This window comes from Aotus nancymaae, unplaced genomic scaffold, assembly GCF_030222135.1.
Source record: "Aotus nancymaae isolate 86718 unplaced genomic scaffold, 86718_ANA_hifiasm-v0.15.2.pri h1tg000016l, whole genome shotgun sequence".
Taxonomy (NCBI): domain Eukaryota; kingdom Metazoa; phylum Chordata; class Mammalia; order Primates; family Aotidae; genus Aotus; species Aotus nancymaae.
This window is the reverse complement of record NW_026988428.1, coordinates 12972952-12994182: the sequence shown is the minus strand read 5'-3', so window position 1 is coordinate 12994182 and position 21231 is coordinate 12972952. Positions and strand designations below refer to the sequence as shown.

General features: G+C 36.1%; 1 protein-coding gene across 1 annotated transcript in view; it reads right to left on the bottom strand.

Annotated features, from left to right (window-relative positions):
• The window catches only part of LOC135275235 (centrosomal protein of 290 kDa-like), a 37328-nt gene extending 16902 nt beyond the window's left edge, over positions 1 to 20426 (bottom strand). Inside the window, exon 1 of the mRNA XM_064376673.1 lies at positions 20349 to 20426. Coding sequence (XP_064232743.1) covers positions 20349 to 20426 — 78 coding nt within the window. The remainder of the gene's footprint in view (positions 1 to 20348) is intronic.
• Positions 20427 to 21231: the final 805 nt, after the last annotated feature.

Sequence of the window (21231 nt, the reverse complement as noted above, 5' to 3'; positions counted from 1 at the left end):
CCATCACTCTTTTAACCATGTTAATTATCCACAAGCATGTTCACTTAGAACCTCTGTTATTAAAGCTATACTGAATAAATGTGAAGAGGAACAGCAAGTAAAGGTCCGGTATCTGCAACTGCCCTCTGAGAGCAGGTAACGACCTTCCGAGCCCACTCAATTCACTGTGCTTTGTGTGTTTGAGTGTATTTATTCATCCGCCGCTGAGTCAAGGTCTCCACAGGTGGTGATCAACGTCTCAAGTGGTGACCGTGATGTGATCAATGCCACACAGACATTCTATACAACTTTTAGTGAAATGAGTGAATGAATGTACATCAGATTGACACAGGGGAGGGCCCTTGGGCAAACCCAGGGATTCATGGAAAACTTATTAGAAGAGAAATTCCTGCTAGTCTTTTTGCTTCACACTCAAAATCTCAGATTCTTCCAAAACTATCTTTCACGAAAAGATTTCTAAACCTTACCAGCTCCACAATCCAAAGGGTTATTTGACAAATTCCAGTTTTAAGCCTTTCTCTTAAAATGAGACTCAAAACTGAATGCAATAATCCCAAAAAAGTTTGTAGAGCACAAAACCTACATATGTACTTTGTATGATCTGTTCCTTGGATTCCTATTAGTCCAAACTGAGTAGGCTCTTAGGCATAAACCGTCAAAATATCATTGGTTCAAACAGAGATAATGGTGAACTAAAACTTAGAGTCACATTACTGCTGTTTAGCTTCATTCTGTACTGTGACGATTTCTTTTTATACCAAAGTTCTGATGTTTATGTTTATCTCATTAAATTTTATCTCTTTTATCTCACCCTTGTATTCGAAATTATCAAGATCATTTCAAATCATCATTTTTGTCATCCATCATATTAATTACCTCATCCAGTTTTTTGTCAACCACAAACTTTAGCAGCAGTTTCTGTCATGCTTGAAATTATTGATTAAAATATGGATAGTTAATCAGTATTTCTTTATCATTAAAGAAATATTAAATTGCTTTAGATTTCTTTATTGCTATACTTGCAATAAGGAAACTAGTGTCCACCTTGAAGTTGATCTTTGCTCTGACTGCTGTATCTGTTTTTCTACAATGATCATAAAAGAGATTTTGTTGTATGCCTCACATATCGTCAGCTCAAACTTTTTAATGAAGTTTTCTCTACTTTTTCCAAGGTAGAGTTTTTCTAGTGGATAAAAAAGATAAAAAACAAGCAAAACTGAGGCATGTGTTTTAACATAAATGGTCATCTATTTTAATACTTGGAAAATGTATTTCTTATATATAACTATTGAAAATATAATTTATGCTTTGGCCCAAATAAATACTGATTTTTATTTTCGCATGTTGACGTTACAACTTTCGATGCTAATTAGAAATTATTCACACATTTTGCTGTGCCAATGGAAGTAAAAACTTTTTAAAGCTCAAAACAAAATAAAGATGAAATTAGTTAAAAGACAAGCAACAAATTTGAATGGCTTTCAACTAGAAAATATGAAAATCTGAAATAAATGAATAATTTTTTGAGAAAATATAGCTTACCAGAACTGACAACAAAAAATAAAGGTCTAAAAAGAAAAATTCCCCACGAAAAAATATTTTTTAAAACTATCAGAGATACTCCACCCTCCATAAAAAGTACAAGTCCCAGATGACTTCACAAGCAAAGTTACCATGGAATTTAATCTAATTGAGATAACAAGAAAAGGAGAAATGCCTTCTAATATTTGTTCTGAGCCGTAACAGAAATCAATTTCCTTTATATATACAAGGAACAACCATTAGGAATAAATAATGGGAGAAATTACTGAAATTAAAATAATAGAAAAAATGATTAAATGCCTGGGAATGAATAAGATCTTAAGAAAGTTATACTACAGTAATAAATGCCCTCATATCTTATTGAATTACAAGGACAAAGATTTATTTCTCATTTATATTTCATGTCCTTGGAGACTTGCCTGCTTACATAGTCCTCTAATTTTTGTTTTCATTTTGAAACTCAAGTTGAAAGAGCATCACCTACCAAGGACATGTTCATCTCATGACAGAGGGAAAGGCTAGTGATCCTTAAAGTTCATGTCAATGAGTAGCATATGTCCCAATCGTCCATATGATCAAAGCAAGTACTAAGGCCAAAACTGACATAAATGGAATGAGGAATTATAACCCTTCATATAGATAGGTAAAGAATAATTGGCACAACAATCATAAAGTCTACCCACAACTCAACTGTAACTGAAAATAAACCTGATTTTAAAAGAAAGATACAGTTGGATCTCATTTATGAACATTGATGCAAAATAGAGAGATGATTGAAAGTCTACTACTTAAATCAAGTGGGCTTTGTTCTAGGTATTCAAAGATAATGTTTAACAACAGAAAAATTGTTAATAAAATTCATTTTGTTAACGCATCTAGGAAAAAAGTATGATATACTCCACAGACACTGAAAAAGCATTTGGCAAAAACTTAAAACTTTTCTTTTCTTTTCTGATACAGAGTCTCATTCCATTGCCCAGGCTGGAGTGCAGTGGCACAATCACGGCTGACTGCAGCCTTGACCTCATGGGCTTACATGATACACACACCTCAGCCTCCCAGGTAGCTGGTACTACAGGCATGTGCCACCATGTCTGTTTAATTTTTGTTATTTTAGTAGAGAGGGGGTTTCACCATATTGCCTAGGCTGGTCGCGAACTCCTGACTCACGTGATCTGCCTGCCTCAGCCTCCCAAATTGCTGGGATTACAGGCATGAACCACCACACCCAGCAACACTTTTTTTAATTTTAAAAAATCCTCAATAAAATGAGAACTGATAGATACTTTCTTTTTTTTTTTTTTTTGAGACAGAGTCTTGCTCTTGTCACCCAGGCTAGAGTGTAGTGGCACAATCTCGGCTCACCTCAAACTCCACCTCCTGGGTTCAAGAGATTCTCCTGCCTCAGCCTCCCTACAGGCACCCACCTCCACACCCGGCTAATTTTTTTTTTTTTTTTTTTTTTGTATTTTTAGTAGAGACGAGGTTCCAGCATGTTAGCCAGGATGGTCTCGATCTCCTGACCTTGTGATCCACCTGCCTCGGCCTCCCAAACTGCTGAGATTACAGGCATGAGTCAACACACCTGGCCTCTTTCTTACAACGACATGCCAGTGTTATACTGAATAGGAAAACACTGGAGGCATTTAAGCTAAAGATATTGATAGGGCAAACAGGTTTTCTGACAGCACTGTAATACAACATTTTACTAGAGGTATTAAACAATGCACTGATATAAAAGAAAAGTAAATATATTGAAACATTAAAATAGAAGATATTAAACTATATTTACATGTGACTGAAATTTTTGTGCACCTGGAAACCAAAGAAAATCAGATGCTGGAGAGAATGTGGAAAAATAGGAACACTTTTACACTGTTGGTGGGAGTGTAAATTAGTTCAACCATTGTGGAAGACAGTGTGGCGATTCCTCAAGGACCTAGAAATAGAAATTCCATTTGACCCAGCAATCCCATTACTGGGTATATATCCAAAGGATTATAAATCATTCTGTTATAAAGACACGTGCACATGTATGTTCATTACGGCACTGTTTACAATAGCAAAGACCTGGAACCAATTCAAATGCCCATCATTGATAGACTGGACAAGGAAAATGTGGCACATATACACCATGAAATACTATGCAGTCATAAAAAACGATGAGTTCGTGTCCTTTATAGGGACATGGATGAATCTGGAAACCATCATTCTCAGCAAACTGACACAAGAACAGAAAATCACACACCACATGTTCTTACTCATAGGTGGGTGTTGAACAATGAGAACACATGGACACAGGAAGGGGAGCATCACACACTGGGGTCTGTTGAGGGAGACTAGGGGAGGGGCAGCGGGGGTAGGGAGGTTGGAGAGGCATAACATGGGGAGAAATGCCAGATATAGGTGATGGGGATGGAGGCAGCAAAGCACATTGCCATGCACGTACCTATGCAACAATCCTGCATGATCTGCACATGTACCCCAGAACCTAAAGTACAATAAAAAATAAAAATAAAAATAAATCCCCACCCCCAAAAAAGAAAATCAATTATACAAGAGCTACAACAATAAGATAATTTGGTTTGGTAACTGAGTTTCCAAGTAACATCAGAAAGCAATTGTCTCCAATATATGTAAAGAATTGCCTTTAGGGAGCAAACCTACAAAGGAAGCAAAAGTTGCAATCATATTATCAGTACAATGATAAAGTACCTAGGAATGAGAGTAACAAGATATATACAAGGTTTATGTGAGGAAAAACTACTTGTCTGAGCGTTTAGTAAGATTTAAATGAATGATAATATTTTCCATATTTGTAATTTAAAAACTAACTGTACGTAATAGGAGAGAAGCTTTGCCTAAAACTAGTAAAACAAGAATTGGGTACGTAATAAGTTATTAAACCACAAAGGTGATTTGTGAGAAAAGTTATAATAATAACTATCAAACCTTGGGAATATGTCAGAATCCAGGCTGAAGTTAAAGACTCAGATGGAGAAATAGAGTAAATTCCCATCTTTTTTTAACTTTTATTTTAAGTTCAGGGGTACATGTGCAGGTTTGTCACATAGGTAAACATGCCACGCAAGTTTGTTGTACATATTATTTCATAAGCCAGTTATTAAGCCTAGTACTCATTTGTTATTTTTTCTGATCCACTCCCTCCTCCCAACCTTCACCATCCAATAGGCCCCAGTGTGTGTTGTTCTCCTCTGTCTTGTCCAGAGAAAATTTGATGAGTTGCTAGTAAAGTAGTATAAATATATTGTTTAGATTTTCACAGGTAGCCACCAAAAAAAAAAAAAAAACAGAAATGCTTAAAGAGTTTTCCTCTGGGAAATCCTAGCTAGAGCAGTGAGGCGAGAAAAAGAAGTAAAAGGCATTGAAATAGGAACAGAAGTCAAACTATCTCTATTTGCTGATGATATGATTCTATACCTGGAAAACCATAATGGCTTTGCTAAAAGAATCCTGGGGCTAATAAATGAATTCAGTAATGTTTCAGGATACAAAATCAATGCACAAAAATCAGTAGCATTTCTATACACCAATAAGGTTCAAATCAAGAATTCAATCTCATACACAATAGCCGCAAAGGAAAATAAAATACCCAGGAATACATCTAACTAAGGATGTGAAACAGCTTTGTAGAAGAACTACAAAACACTGCTGAAAGAAATCACAGATGACACAAACAAATGGAAAAGCATTCTATGCTCATGGATTGAAAGAATCAGTATCATTAAAATGGCTATACTGCCCAAAGCAATCTACACACTGAATGCTATTACTATTAAGCTACAAATGTCATTTTTCACAGAACTACAGGCAGCTATTCTAAAATGTATATGAACCCCCCCCCCCCAAAAAAAGGGCCTGAATAGCCAAAGCAATCCTAAGCAAAAAGAACAAAGCTTGAGGTATCACATTACCCAACTTCAAACTATATTATAAGGCTGCAGTAACCAATACAGTAATGGCACAAAAACAGATACATTAGACTAGTGGAGCAGCATAGAATACCCAGAAATAAAGTCATACACCTATAGCTATATGATCTTTAACAAAGTCTACAACAACAAAGCCATGGGAAAAGGACGCCCCTATTCAATAAATGGTGCTGGAATAGCTGGCTAGCCATATTCAGAAGAATGAAACTGGATCCCTACTTTTCACCATATACAAAAATTAATCCATGGAGGATTAAAGATTTAAATGTAAGTCCTCAAACCATAAGAATACTGGAAGAAAACCTAGGACACGCCATTCTGGACATTGGCCTTGATAATTTATGATCAAGTTCTCAAAAATCGTTGTAGCAAAAATTAAAACTGACAAGTGGGACCTAATTAAACCAAAGAGCTTCTGTGCAGCAAAACAATTGACAGAATAAACAGATTACCTGCAGAACGGGAGAAAATACTCACAAACTATGCATCTGGCGAAGTTCTAATATCCATAATCTATAAGGAACTTAAATAAAATAACAAGCTAAAATAACCCCATTTAAAAGTGGGCAAGATATGAAAAGGACAACAAACAGATTTTTCACAGTCCCACAACACTAACCATCATAGAAATGCAAATCAAAACCACAATGAGATCTCATACCAGTCAGAATGACTATTATTAAAAAATCAAAAAATAACAGATGCCAGTACGGCTTCAGAGAAAAAGAAAGGCTTATATACTGTTGATGGGAATGTAAATTAGTCCAAACAATGTGGGAAGCAGTTTGGAGATTTCTCAAAGAATTTAAAACAGAACTATTGTTCAACCCAGCAGTCCCATTACTGGGTTTATATTCCAAAGAAAATAGGCATTCTACCAAAATGACACAGGATATCCTATATTAATAATGGCCCTATTCACAATTGCAAAGGCATGAAATCAATCTAGGTGACCATCAACAGTATATTGGATGAAAAGAATGTGGTGCATATATATCATCAAATACTATGCAGCCATAAAAAAGAACAAAACCACGCCCTTTACCACAACATAGAAACACCTGGAGCCCATTGTTCTAAGCAAATTAACACAGGAACAGAAAATCAAATATAGCATGTTCTCACTTATAAGTGGGAGCTAAACATTGGATACTCACGAGGTTGGGCGTGGTGGCTCATGCCTGTAGTCCCAATACTTTGAGAGGCCAAGGAGATGCCCAAGAGTTCTAGAACAGAATGGACAACAGTGAGATCTCCTCTCTTTAAGACAAATAAAAGTACTTATGGACATAAAGATAGCAACCGTAGACACTGGGGACCACTAGAGAGGTAAGGGAAGGAGGCAGTCAGCGTTGAAAAACTACCTATTGGGAACTATGCTCAGTACCTGGGTGATGGGATCAATCATACCCCAAACCTCAGCATCATGCAATATAGCCTGTTAACTAACTTGCACATGTACCCTCTGAATCTAAAAGAGAAGTAGAAATTTAAAATAAAAAGTTTGCTTTTGGGATATGGGCCTGGAAAAGGGGAAGGGAACATTTTATTTTCCTTAGCTCTACAGTAATAATTATTTTTTTACTGTATGCATAATTTCCTTATTTAAAAAACCAATACGAATTAAATGATGGAAAATTAAATACAAAAGAAAAGATATAAAATATTTATCCTGGAGAAGGTGAAAATTCATTGAGCCCCTAACTTTTTTGGACATCCTTTGTAAATCATAGTCTCCATAGGTAAAGAAAAATCAAAGCAAAACCAATCTATGAATTACTGAAACTATGTGATGCACAAAAAGTTTGAGAAAATAAGAGAGACAGTGCCATTCAACATCTTGATATTCTTTATGGCTGATATGGTTTGGCTGTGTTTCCCCACCCAACTCTCACCTTGAATTGTGTCAATCCTCACATGTCGTGGGAGGGACCTCGTGGGAGGTAACTGAATCATAGGGACGGGTTTTTCCCCTGCTGTTCTCGTGACAGTGAATAAGTCTCAAAGATCTAATGGTTTTATAAAAGGGAATTTCCCCGCACATGCCCTTTTGCCTGCCGCCATGTAAGATATCCCTTTGCTCTTCCTTCATCTTCCACCATGATTGTGAGGCTTCCGCAGCCATGTGGAACTGTAAGTCCATTAAACCTCTTTTCTTTATAAATTACCCGGTCTTGGGTATGTCTTTATTAGCAGCATGAGAACATACTAACACAATGGTGATCACAGGTCATAAGACTGAAGCTTTGCAAGAAGCCCCATGTAACAGTTCCCAGTGCTCTTGCTGACCTTTTTATAATATGATCTCTTTCTACTTCTAACTTTGTAGTTCTTATTTCACTTTGAATTTCTACACACAGGAATTCAATCTTTGTGAAGACCATGAATTTCTAGGTCAGGCTGCAATCAGCTCAATTTATTTCCAACCTTAAAGTACAAAACGTATCTCTGGAATTGTACTTTTAAAGTAATTTTTACATTAGGTCTTATAATGTTCAATTGTCTTACATACTTTAGAGTAGTTGATAACGTTGTTCTCCCTCCCTAAACTTTTCTTTCTGGTTTTGCATTTAAATGGAAAGGACCTACCTCCTGAAACTCAGCAGAACGGTAAATTTATTGAGTGTTTTGACAGGCATAAGAAATTTTTTAATTATGGTAATTTTATTGGAATTATTAGGAAATGGAAAATGAATAGGAATAGGTAAAATTAGGACGATTGTATTATTTCTAATTAGGCAATAGCTATTTTAAATTAAAGAATCACAAAACTGATGCACCAATAATGCTCTATGGCAACCTAGGTTGGATACTGGCACAGAGAAAAAGATTAGGATAGGATAGGTGAAAGAGCAGGTGAAATCCAAATAAGTCAGAATTTTAATTAACGATAATCTGCCGGTCAACTTCTTACTTTTGAAAAATGTACCATGTTTATACAAAATAGTAACATCAGGACAAACTGGGTGAAAAGTGTTAAGAAACATCTCTACCTTTGCTAATATCTGGAGTCAGGGAAATGGGGGAAGGAATTAAGTATTAGTGTAACTTTGTAAAGAAAAGATTTACTACAGGGGCAAAATAATTAGGCCTTCAGATCCAACAGAAGGAAGAAACACAAAGCTTTTTGATTTGGCCCAACATTGACATCTGCCCCACTTAATGTATACAATAAAAGCTTTAAAAAACAAAATCACTTGTATAGAAACATTCATTTCTTTTCCCCTGGATAATAAGCATCATGAACCTTCAGCTCCTGCTCTATCATTGGTATTGCTGCTCTATCATTCATTGGTATTGCTGCCATATCATTGGTATTGGAAATGTAGTAGGCATTCAGTCATTTGATCAATAAAAATTAAAGTAATTTCTCATTGATATTGCATTTATGTTTATGGTGTATTAAGCTTCTAACATATCCCAATTACTCAGAATCAACTGGCTGAATGGAATTGATTCTGATTTGTATGATCAAACCATATAAACAGGGTTAGTTATAATGTGTTATAATTATTAGTGAATTACCACCTAGATAGGGTGGTATTATCAGGGTTGTTAATGATAACAGTAAACCAATCTGCAGGAAAATATCTCCATATTTTTTCAGTTGCTACTTCCTTTATGAGAAACCAATAGCAAAAGGCATCTATCCTGGCCATCATGGTGGTTTATGTCTGTAATCTCCAGCCCTTTGGGAGCCCAAGACTGGCAGAACACTTGAGGCCAGGAGTCTGAGACCAGTTTGGCTAACATGGCGAAACCCCATCTCTACTAAAAATACGATTATTAGCTGGGTATGGTGGCACACTCCTGTAAACCCAGCCTACTTGGGAGGCAGGAGAATCACTTGAACCCAGGAGGCAGAGACCACACCACTACATTCCAGCCTAGGCTACAGAGAAAGACTCCATCCCAAAAAAAAAAAAAAAATCAACTTTTTCTATGATAGCAAAGAAATATTAATAGTTTTTAAATATGAAAGGATTTAGCTTTGTACTATGCTGATAATTTATTAACTTAGACTGAATATTTAACATATCTCTGAAAAGTAACTGTACATGTTATTACCAAAAATAATATATCTATGATTTGATTACCTTTGTTAACAAAGCTGACTTTAGATTCTGGAAAATCATTTCTCCATTAAGGTTAGACATTCATACACTTAAAATGACAACCTTTAATTTAATATATCCATTTAGGAAAATAATAGAAAATATCTGGCTTTGCAACCATTATAGCAGTTTAATTATTCAGAAAATTTTTAACAGTACAATATATTTCAATGATATGGAGATTATTAAATGTTTTAATGGAATCATTCATTTGGAAGAAGACTTTCATCTTACAATTAATTTTCCAGTTACCAAAATGTTAAATTAATAAAATGTTCACATCTTTTCATGTAATTAATCATGTAATTGAAATTCACAAAGCCCAATGTCTGATGCCTTTTTTTGCATGGTTTACTTATTGATTGGACCAAGAATATATGGTTATATATGTGAAATTAAAAGGGTACACTGTTCAATGGAGAGTGAGGATCTCTCTATGGCTCTGCATTTCTTTATCTAAAGCAAATCACCTGGTATACTATATTTATGTCCACTCTTTATCTTATTGCTGTCTTTATAAGTGATACTCCACTTTATAAGTGATACTTGTAAGAAAGTGTTGCTACTACCTGGTACTTCCAACATTTGGAGAAAAAAAATTGGCACATAAAGGTTTTTAAAAAATATTTTATGAATGTCTTTTAATTTCCTTCTTCTAAGTTAGAACAAAATTCTACATCTGATAAAGTGCCTTTAGACAATATTTTCTTGTTTGTTTTTGTTTTTACCAAACAACTAATTTTGATGGTTCAGACCTTTATCCACTAAAAATAGTACTTAAATACAATTGCTCCCAGTCTTTTCTAAATATACTAAAACAATAAATCACTACTCTTAATCATTGGATGGCATAATTATATACTTCATGGTTCAAAGTTAGAGAACACAGCAGGGTACCTTATATTTTTAGAAATCTATGAGCATATAATGTGAGACCTAAAGACATGTACCAATTTCACTGGAGAAAAGCAAGTGACTGTGGATTGCCTAGGGAGCTTAAATTACTTCAGTATTGATAAAAGGCAATAAGCATAATTCAAATGCAGGATTCTTCATCAAGCCTGAAAATGAAAGCTCTTTCAAATGAGAAGATAAAGGAAAGTATAAATACTGAATGGCAAAAGTCTTCCAAAGCATCTTAAGGAAAAACTAAGGAAGAAAGATTTAGATATATGAGTCGTATTATTTTCCTAAGGTTGCCATAACAAATTACCACAGATTGAGTGGCTTGAAAAACAGAAATTTATGTTCACAGTTCTGGAAGCTAGAAATCTGAAATCAATAAACACGTCATCAGTTCACAGTCCCTCTGAAAACCATAGGCGAGAATCCTTCCTCTCCTCCTGCTAGTTTCCAATGGTTGCCATCAATCTGTGGCTGCATCCCTCCAGTCTCTGCCTCAATTAGTCTCATGGCTTTTTGTCCCATAAGTGTATCTGTCTCTGTTTCTCTGTGTTTCCATGTCTTTTCTTACAAGGATGCCAGCGATTGGATTTAGGGTCCACTCAAATCCAGTATGACTTCATCTGAACTCACATCTTAATTATATCTGCAAAGACCCCATTTCCAAATGAAATTGCAGTCACAGTTACAGGGTTAGAATTTGAACACATCTTTTGGGGGAATACAATTCAAACCATTACAGGCTCTGAAGGAAAGTAACATCTCAAAGCTTTTTCTTAAGAAAGCTGTGCCATGCCAAATAGAAATAAACTTAAGTATGAGAACTATTCTGTGAGTATTCTTTTTCTTCGGCCATTTAACTCAATGTGATCATCAAGAAAAGAACTGAAAATATTTGTCGGGCCATAGATCTCCCCAGGGAAAAACTGTAAGGGGACACCATTCACAGAGGCTATGGTAGATATGATGCTTCCTGGAGTGGTAGCATTCAAAGTGTGTGCTTCAATTTCCAATTCTTTACTGGAGCTAATAAGATAATCTAAAGGAATTAATCAAGCTAATGATAGAGTAATAATGGGAGTGGAGCCTGGATAAAATTGGAATGTCCTATCCAAAGAGACAGTGTTATTTCACTCCTTCCTACTACTTCCTACTATGGTCATGCAGAAATATGGTTCAGTGCTACTAGGCAACTCATTTTTAAAAAGAGAAGAATAGGACTAGGTGTGGTAGCTCATGCCTGTAACTCCAACACTTTGGGAGGCTGAGGTAGGAGAATTGAGGTCAGGAATTTGAGTCCAGCCTAGGCAATGTAGTGAGACTGCATCTCTACAAAATTAAAAATTAAAAAAAAAAAGGGCGTAGTCACGTGTGCCTGTCGTCCTAGCTACTTAGGAGGTTGATTCATGGCTGCAATGAGCTGTTATCGAGCCACTGACTCCTACCTGGGTGACTCTAGAGAGAGACACTGTCTCAAAAAAACTTAAAAGTAAAAAGTTTCAAGAAAAGTATGAAATTTTAACATAAAATTCTCTAATGTTTAAGTAATAAAAATGTTTAAACTATAGGATGATTTCAGATGTTGAGTCTCTAATTTGCAATCTCTGATTCAAATATATCTTCCTCATATTATGGGAAAAAGTTTCTTAAACTAAGAATTCTGACCTTAAACGGGAAAAACTGAGAAGACTTTAACCCTAATGATGGCATAAGTTGTATAACTTCCACATAGGCATAAGCATACACTAATGACTTGCTTTTAATTTCACTGTGACAATGGAAGTAATCAGAAGAGAATTCCTCTAGTGCTTACCACAAAACTGCCATCTGTCCCTGTTTTCTTATTTCTTCTGCCTTCCCTCCTGTTACAATGGATGAATGATTCATGCTGCTCTCTAGGCCATCCCCTCCACCTGTGTCATGAATCATATTCTTTTTTTACCACTCAAAGCCATTTCCTTAGCAATGCAATGATACCTCTCTCCCTCTCTCTCTCTCTCTCTCTCTCTCTCTCTCTCTCTCTCTCTCTCCCCCTCGCTCTCTCTCTCCGCCAAATTCCTTAGAAGTGCTGTTCTTCCATCTGTAAAGATTTTATTCCCAGAATTTACTGAAAATGCTAATATGCAAGGTCAGCAATGACTTCTACTTTTCCAAGTTTTATCAATTCTATGGCTTCATTTTATCCAATCTATTATCAATACTTGTTCAACACCTCTTTTTGAACTCATTTTCACTTCACTTCGATATCACCGTCTGGGTTATCCTCCCATTTCTTAATCTATTTTGACAGTTTCCCCATTTCATGTCCCAGAATGTTCAGCGATGTGAAAATAAATGTTCGGTCACATCCTTGACTTGCCTGGGGCCCAGAAGTCCTGTGGGCAAGAAACTTGAACACAGCTCATAAATAACATGTCGGTACACAGAGACCTATCTAGTGAACTAGGAACCCTAATGGAAGCTGATTTAGATGAAGAAGGGAAAAAGGAGCTCAGAATATTATATATATATATTATCCCAAAAATGAAGAAGTCTGGCAAAATGTGGCAAGGAATGAAATGTAGAGAGAATAGTGATCCCAGGTTTAATGTGGGGTGCTACCTGTGACCTAACCCAGCAGCACCCTCCTGTAACACTGCACACACCCTACAACCACAGCAAGAAAGAAGAGAGAGCTCAGGAATAAGGGTGAGGGAAAGTGTACCTAGAGTTTCAAAAGTCTGCCCATGAGGAAACCCTTTGCTTAAACTGAGCAAGTCTCAAGAAACAGAGGGCCAAAACCCATAGAGGTCAGGAGGAAATTGGCCATACTGGGATAACGATGCAGGCAGCCACCCTACGAGGGGAAGGAGCATCTGTCAGTGCAACAGGAGCTGAAGAGGCAAACACTAGAGAGAAAACTGTCAGAGAAGAAAATACCAGCTCTGATTCTTACGTACAACTTCCACTAAACACTCCTGGAGGGAAGAAAGATGTGAAACAAAGCCTGGACTTCCAGTTCATCAGCCGTTCGATAAATGATCTGAAATTATATAAAACTGCTAACAAAATATCCAAGCAAAGTCACACATGGTGTTTGTTTTAACTTCTTAAATATTTTTTTTCCTTAATTTATGAAAACAGCCTTTCATTTAGAACAATTGTCATGAAGAATTTTACTCCATTTTTCAGGGTTTGAACCCTGAAAGCTTTTAGATCCCACCCTTGATCTTTCCCCTCTTACCACGCATCTGAGCAAGCCAATAAGAAGGCCCAGCAACTCCATCTCCTGGTGCCAGTGGGGAAGTTCAAAACAAATTGGGCTGGGATTGCACAGAAATGCTCACAGCATCCCCACTCTCTAACCACATTAAAAAACAAAGCTATTATCATCCCTTGGCTCGAGCCGTTCCAAACTGGCTTGGTTGTCCACCCTGTTCTCCCCAGAAAGTCTCATTTTGTGAGAAATAATCCATTTCATATTGTCTTGGTACATGTGTGGCATCCTCAGTCTCCACTTGGAAAGAAATTTTGAATGGGAAGGATTGATCCCCCACCCTCCACAGGTAGCCACAAAAGAGCAGTGTTATGATGGAGTGTACCAAAAAGTCCCATAAAATATAATATCTAAATAATAACAGGTAAAAGAAACTGAGAGAAAATAAAACAATCTTTGGCAGAAAGTGAACTATAACGGTCAGTTCCCAAAGTCCCCATCTCTTTCCATTTCTGGAGAACATCTTCTGAAGTTATACCTCCCTTATTAGTGTTAAGCTATAAATAAGTAAACACTTGGGAAGGTTCCCCATGAGCCCTTCTCAAGCTGGAAGCATCCTTTAGGAATTCACAGCATATTTTCACTCAAATGCCATCAGTGTTCTAATACATTTAGAAAGAAACAATATGTAATGAAATATACACATTGAAATGACATTTTATTACCTCAAGCAGTATCTCCCTTTAATCTCCAGCTTGTAATCATTCATCAGGTGCTATTCAACATGAAGCTTTCTCATTTCTGAGAGTGTTCACAGACACTTTGCATATAAGCACAATCTATACTTGCCAACTGACAATTGTTGCAGAAATCTTGCTATCTCTAGAGCAGATAGAGTGAGCATGAGAAAATGATTAAGGGCTCCTTGCCGAAGGGAAGAGAGAATTCCATTGAAAAATCCTTAGAGATCATTGATTATTAGGTGAAAAACCAAAAAGAAAACAAGAAGGGGAAGGAAAATTAAAGCCTGAAAACAGATGTGGAACATTGTTTTGCATGTAAAACATTGTTTGCATGTAAAAAAAAATACATGTTTTCACTCAGATGATTAACCTCTCGAGGCTAAAATGTTACTGGCTTTTGGTGCACTCTTAGTTTCTCACAGAACGAAACCCAGCATTCTGCTTGGCATGGGTTACAGTCTGAATTTTATTGACTATTTTAAAGTTCTGACATGATTTTGATCTTTACTTAGACATTAAAAAAAATGTCTGAACAAATAACAGGGTAAAATTCACTCTTCAACCTCTGGAACTGAATTCAGATTTGGTAAGACATCAATTCAAGGGTAAAACAACTTTAAAAGTCCATTAACAATGGTCACCAGTTAAAAGCATCTTTAGTGCTATGACAGGATGTATACTGTGTCTGGCAGAGAGAAAGGAAGTAAAAGAAATAATTTATCTTCCCCCAAATTTTCATTCTGCATCACTGCAGAATTTTAAGAACTAGAGGACATTTTGGAGATGGCATTTCACTCATACTCAGGCACTAAAGTATTTACAATCCCTTACTTTAGCCATGACTTGAGTTCTCAAGTACATTATATTTAATTAGGGTAATTTATACTATTATCATAAGTCTTTCACACATGGTGTGATAAATTCTTTCACACATAGCCCTTATTGGATAAAAAATTACTCTACATACTAGATAGTCTCTTATAATAGCAGTGTGGGAAAGTGCCTAGCTTAGTGTTTTGAAAATACACAGGTTCTTAATAATAATGGATAATAGACAGATTCTAAAAAGTGAAGAATAAAATGGTGAACTGGTTAAATGCTACACTCCATTAACAATCCTTCAAAGACTGGTACATTTTATGGTGTTTTAATAAATGTGGCTATTGGAACAGCCTCTAGAACGCTTCTCTTGGATTCTTTTTTTCTTACTTGAAGAGTAATACATAAAAGCTTCTGAAGATTCAGCAAAAAGCTATTTCAGCTGTCTCTTTTCCTGGCTCAGTACATCATTCCCCATAATTGTGTCAGCAAAACCAAATTGTAGTTGTAGAAATTAAGGAAGATGAGTATAGATTTTCACAAAGGACTAAGAGACTAAGACTGAGACTTTTCTGTGTCTCTGGACAACATTTGCTGGGAGCAGAGGTTTCCTGCCATCTTCATCAGCTAGACATGCAAAGAAGAAGGAAATGGGAAAATAGGAAACTGTTATAGAAAAGATCTGTTGTTCCAGGGTAAAAATCTTCCTTATACAGAAATATTTCTGGTTTTGTTTCATTTTTCCCAATTCAACTACAGAGACAAAATTAAAAAGCTTTTCTAGGATTCTAAGAAAGAAGAATAGCAAACTAAATAGAACAACAGCTAACACAAGCAATGGGACTGGGTCCTATTAAAAAAAAAAGTACATATATGACTATTATTTACAGAATGTTTCTGGTTTTGTTTCATTTTTCCCGAGTCAACTACAGAGACAAAATTAAAAAGCTTTTCTAGGATTCTAAGAAAGAAGAACAGCAAACTAAATAGAACAACAGGTAACACAAGCTATGGGACTGGGTCCTATTTAAAAAAAAAGAAAAAGTCCATATATGACTATTATTTGCCATAAAGCTAAACTGATGATTTAGACGTTCGTTGGTGGCCTCCCTAGAAATCTTCCTGTCCTACCACTTCCCAAATAATTCTACAAAGTAAAGTAGAAGCAGGAAAATGGACTTCAATCCTCACTTAAGCTCGTTGCCTCCTGCTGGGCAAAGGATTTAGTTCACAATCAAGCATGTGACCAAAGCCAGTGTATAAAACAGTGATTCTTCTCAAGCTTGTTTCAAGAATTTCTAGATCCAAACCCGCCCCTTTTGTCCACTGGCCATAAAAGAAGTTTATCCATAGTCCTGGTAGCTATTCAAAAATCATTTCAAGACTGTGGGAGAACCATCACTAGGGAGGTGTTGACTATCCAGAAGGCTGGACTGAGAGAAAGGGAGAGAAACTGATTCTCAGTGACACCTAAAACCTGCTCTACCTCTGGACTTTTTAGTTATATGAATCGACAAATTTCCATTTTTAAGTGCGTTTCAGGTAGGTTTTCTGCTATGGCCACAGAAGTGTAGTAAGAAACTGGCAACACAATAACTTCAATTAAATTTTTCAAAAAATATCTCTTTACTCAGCATGTATTTACATGTGCCAAAAACCTGTGCTATGTCCAGAGGATGCATGATATGATAAACAAGACAAATGTGGTCTTTACCCTTCCAGAATTCAGAACCCAGTGAAGTATTTACAGATCAGGCAAGGTAACATGTTAAGTGCCAAGATGGGGAAAGCTTAGAGTACCATGGAACAATTAGAAGGTACAGTACTGTGGACATTTATAATTGTGAAGACTCTTACTTTATTTCCCCTTCCTAAAGCTTCTGGATTTTTTTAGAGAATTATTTTTCCACCGAATATTGGTAGAATTGTAAATTCAGACACCTGACTCATACTACATAAATGAAAAAGTTTGAGTTCTCTTTTCCCACAGCCCAATTAATTCATGGTATGGATATATTAGTTTAGCTTAGCTCAGCTAATCAGCTGCTCTCTCCCAGAGCATACATCTTGAGTGACTATCACAAATATAGAAGAAGCAGTTGGAATTCATTATTCATCCCCATGTAGCAGCCAAAACAAATGGGTCCTGTTATATTTGCTGAGCTTCCTGCTTTCTTAGCCTCCAACACTTCTTTCCTATTGGTAAATTCTGAGAACCTTGATAGTCATCCCATAACCTCTGTAGTGCTTAAATTAGGCAAATGTAGGTGTTCTTCTTCATGACCAAGGAATCCTAACTCATGCTTTGGATGTAAAGGAAGGCTCTCTGATGAAGGTGACAACTTGGTTGATACCTTTTTATTGAATATTAGGTATTTATCAAATATTTATCTATCTTTCAAGATGGGGCTGATTAAAGGGCAGATATGCCTAAGATTGGTTTGAAGTGTAGAAGATAGGTAGAAGAGTGTGAGCTTGTAACTTCGTGAATTTAAGCAAACAGAAAGGAGCAAAGGGAAACAAGGCCCTATACAGAGTAAAGAAATGCAATATATACAGAGTTCAAGAAAAGAAAAGGCATCAGGAATAGTGAAATTGTTATGGAATAATTTGGAACTATGACAAACTGTGAGAAAATGCAAATGAATTCAGAGATCTGTGGCACTCAAAGAGTAACAGAATATCTCACAACTAACAGACAAAACAAATGGTGTAGAATAAAAAGGCAAAGATGAAACCTAAGTCACTGACTGTAGCCATCATCAGAAGAGCTTTTTAATCCATTTTTGAAGGAGGATTCATGATGAATCAGGAGCATTTTTATTATTCAAATGGCAGAAAGAGTATGTATACAAAGACATATTTAGCTACAGTTAATGTGTAACATATGGGTATAGACTGGTTTTTAAATAAATCTGCACATAGCCCATAGTTTTGTTTCAGACTCTTCTTAACAAATGTATTCCCTTATGTTCCAGAGCTTCAAGTTTAAAAACCACAGTGTATCGAGATTGCATATACCTAAGATTTGTATCCAAAAGGCCAGCTAGTCGTGGTTTGGTGCCAAGATCAGAATAATTATGTTTGATTGACTCTTCCAGCTCTCCTGTTACAGTGACATTTTTAATGAACCTGGCAGGCGATACTATACAGTAGTGCCACCTCATGTCTCTCACTACTTGCAGTGAATTCTATTCAATCAGGTCAAAGCTGCCTGAGTTTCAGATAATAATAAAAAGAATCACAATTATTCATCTGAGCAGTTGAATTTCCCTGGTACTGAATTCTAGGAACAATTTTTATCAAGAATTGTTATGTAAAAGCCGCAGAATGTGTCCTCAACAACAATTTTGTTATTAAAAATCTGTCCTAAAGGCAATGAAACCTTTTTCCTGTGGACATTTGTATGTCATATATGACTAAGATGTTTTTGGTGATACTTCTAAATGTAAACTTCTTTTATATGTCCTAGTTTCTCTCATTTAAATCTTTAACCACTTACTGAGGATGTAATTTGTGCAAGGCATTATGCTAGGTGCTAAATGAGAGTAGCATCCCAATATGAATCATCAACTTGGTAAAAGTTAACTGCATCCAAATAATTTTGGAAGCCTTTAGAAATACAGATTCCCAGGTCTTCATGAGGACATTCTGATTCAGAAGTTCTACTCTAAGTGGGGAGCGTTGGCATTTTTAAAAACTCCCAAAGTGATTTTCTTGCAGAGCCAGGGTTGCTTTTTTTTTTTCTTCTTTTTTTTCTCTCAGAGTAAGCCAGAGATATAGATGACATGGTTCTCTCCTTTAAGAAGCTTACAATCTGTTTATCAAAGTGTGTAACAGAGTTTCATAATCAGATTATAGAAAAACTTCAGTAAGTGCTTTAAGAGAATTGCAACTGAATCTCTGAGCTTGTAATCCTTCATGTCATACATTTTCATTGATTTCCTAAAACAGTATTCGATGACAGTGATTTTTTAATCTGGAGTCCAGAGAATCCCAAGAGGTCTGTGGATGGAAATCAGTAGATTCATGGACTAAGATGGAGAAAATAATTACATCCTTATTTGTATTAATTTCTAGCTGATACTTGTAATTTACTGCAATTATTAATGCGGGCAAAAATCCACAGTATGATTAGCAATGTCCGAAATAATAAATAGAGGTCTCAAACTGTTGTTTATTCTTATCACTACTTCATAGAGTATTTTTATAAGATGTGTTACTAAAAACCAAAAAAGTTACTATACATAATATTTTGGTGTTTCAGTAACTACATGCTGAGAAGGCCTTTTTACTTTGTAATTATTTGAGGTGTCCATAAGCTACCAGACTTCCAGAGAGTTGCTGAAAATGGTTAATAATCTCTGCTCTCTGAGAGAAAACCGCAGGATGTTAGAACTAGAAAAAATGATACCAATCATTTAATCCATCCTCATTTTATAATTGAAAGTAAATTATGTAGTGAATACTGTGGTCAACGTGGTCAACTTCCTAACAGCCTCTCCCGGATGAGAAATAGCAGTGTAGTTTTTGTAATTGACCTCACGTGAAAAGTAGAATCTGATTTCTTAAGGGAAAATCACTCCTCCCATCAGAGATTCTTTTGGAGTAGGCCAGTATGCATTTCACAAAAGAGGAACGTTACAGTTTTCTGGAAAAAAATTCTATATTATTTCTGAAATAAAAGAGAGGGATTACCATTCTCCCTCTTCTTAAATGAGTTTGGGAAAATGTTCTTTTGCTTTTGCTGGTAGTCGTTTTTCAGTTATGATGGGAACCATCCTAAAGACAAATCAACATACAAAACAAAACAGTAACACCACGAGAGAAGAGAGAAAAGGAGCCAGATCCCTGAACAAACTGAATGATACCGACTCGACTCCACTTTCAAATTCCGAGATACAAGTTAATAAACTCTATTTTGTTTTTTCCGCTACTGTGAGCTGATTTAAAATTGCCAGCACAATTGGTTTGGCATCATTTTACTTCCATTTTAAATTCAGTATTAACTGAGCAGTTACTGTGCACCAGATACTGCCTGTATTAGTTCGTTTTCATGCTGCTGATGAGGACATACCTGAGACCGGATAATTCGTAAGGAAAAGAGGTTTAATGCATTCACAGTTCCATGTGGCTGCGGAGGCTTCATAATCATGGTGAAAGGTGAAAGACATCTCACATAGCAGCAGACAAAAAAAGAAAACTTGTGCAGGAAACTCCCCTTTATAAAACCATCAGATCTCGTGAGACTTATTCACTATCTTGAAAACAGCCTGAGAGAGACCTGCCCCCATGATTCAATTACCTCCCACCGGGTCCCTCCCATGACCCGTGGGAATTGTGGGAGCTACAATTCAAAATGAGATTTGGAAGGAGACACACCCAAACCATATCACTGTCCCAAATAATTTTTTAATGTCAAGTCCTATTTTTTTCCACAAAAGAAATCTATTATTAGAACCAGTTTTTACAAGGTGTTGAGCAGTTAAGTGACTACTGAGGTGGCCAGTTAGGAAGGGATAGAACTGGAATCTGAAATTGCCTGAAGACATGGCATCTATATTGGTTACGGAGCTTCCTACTGTCCACTCAACATGACCCTATACCAAGAGTAAAATAGTATTGCAATATGAAGAAAATGACAGTAATTATATTAATATAAATTTTCTGTCTCTCAAGGAACTTATCATGATGTTATGTAGAATGATGGGGAAATATTTATCTCTCTATTTCTCTTATGCATTTAAATTCCCTGAGAGGAGACTATAATTGAAAGTGAGAAAAATCTTACATTTACTTAAAATGCAATAGATGCTTTTATATAGTTCCAGCATCTATGCTCCCACACGAATTGCTGTTTTGTGACTCAGGAACACCTGGACATTAAGCAAATTAAAAAGCTGCATCCTGGGAAGTGAGGGGCTTCATTGAGTTGAGGTTTAATTTTGGAGTATTAGTAA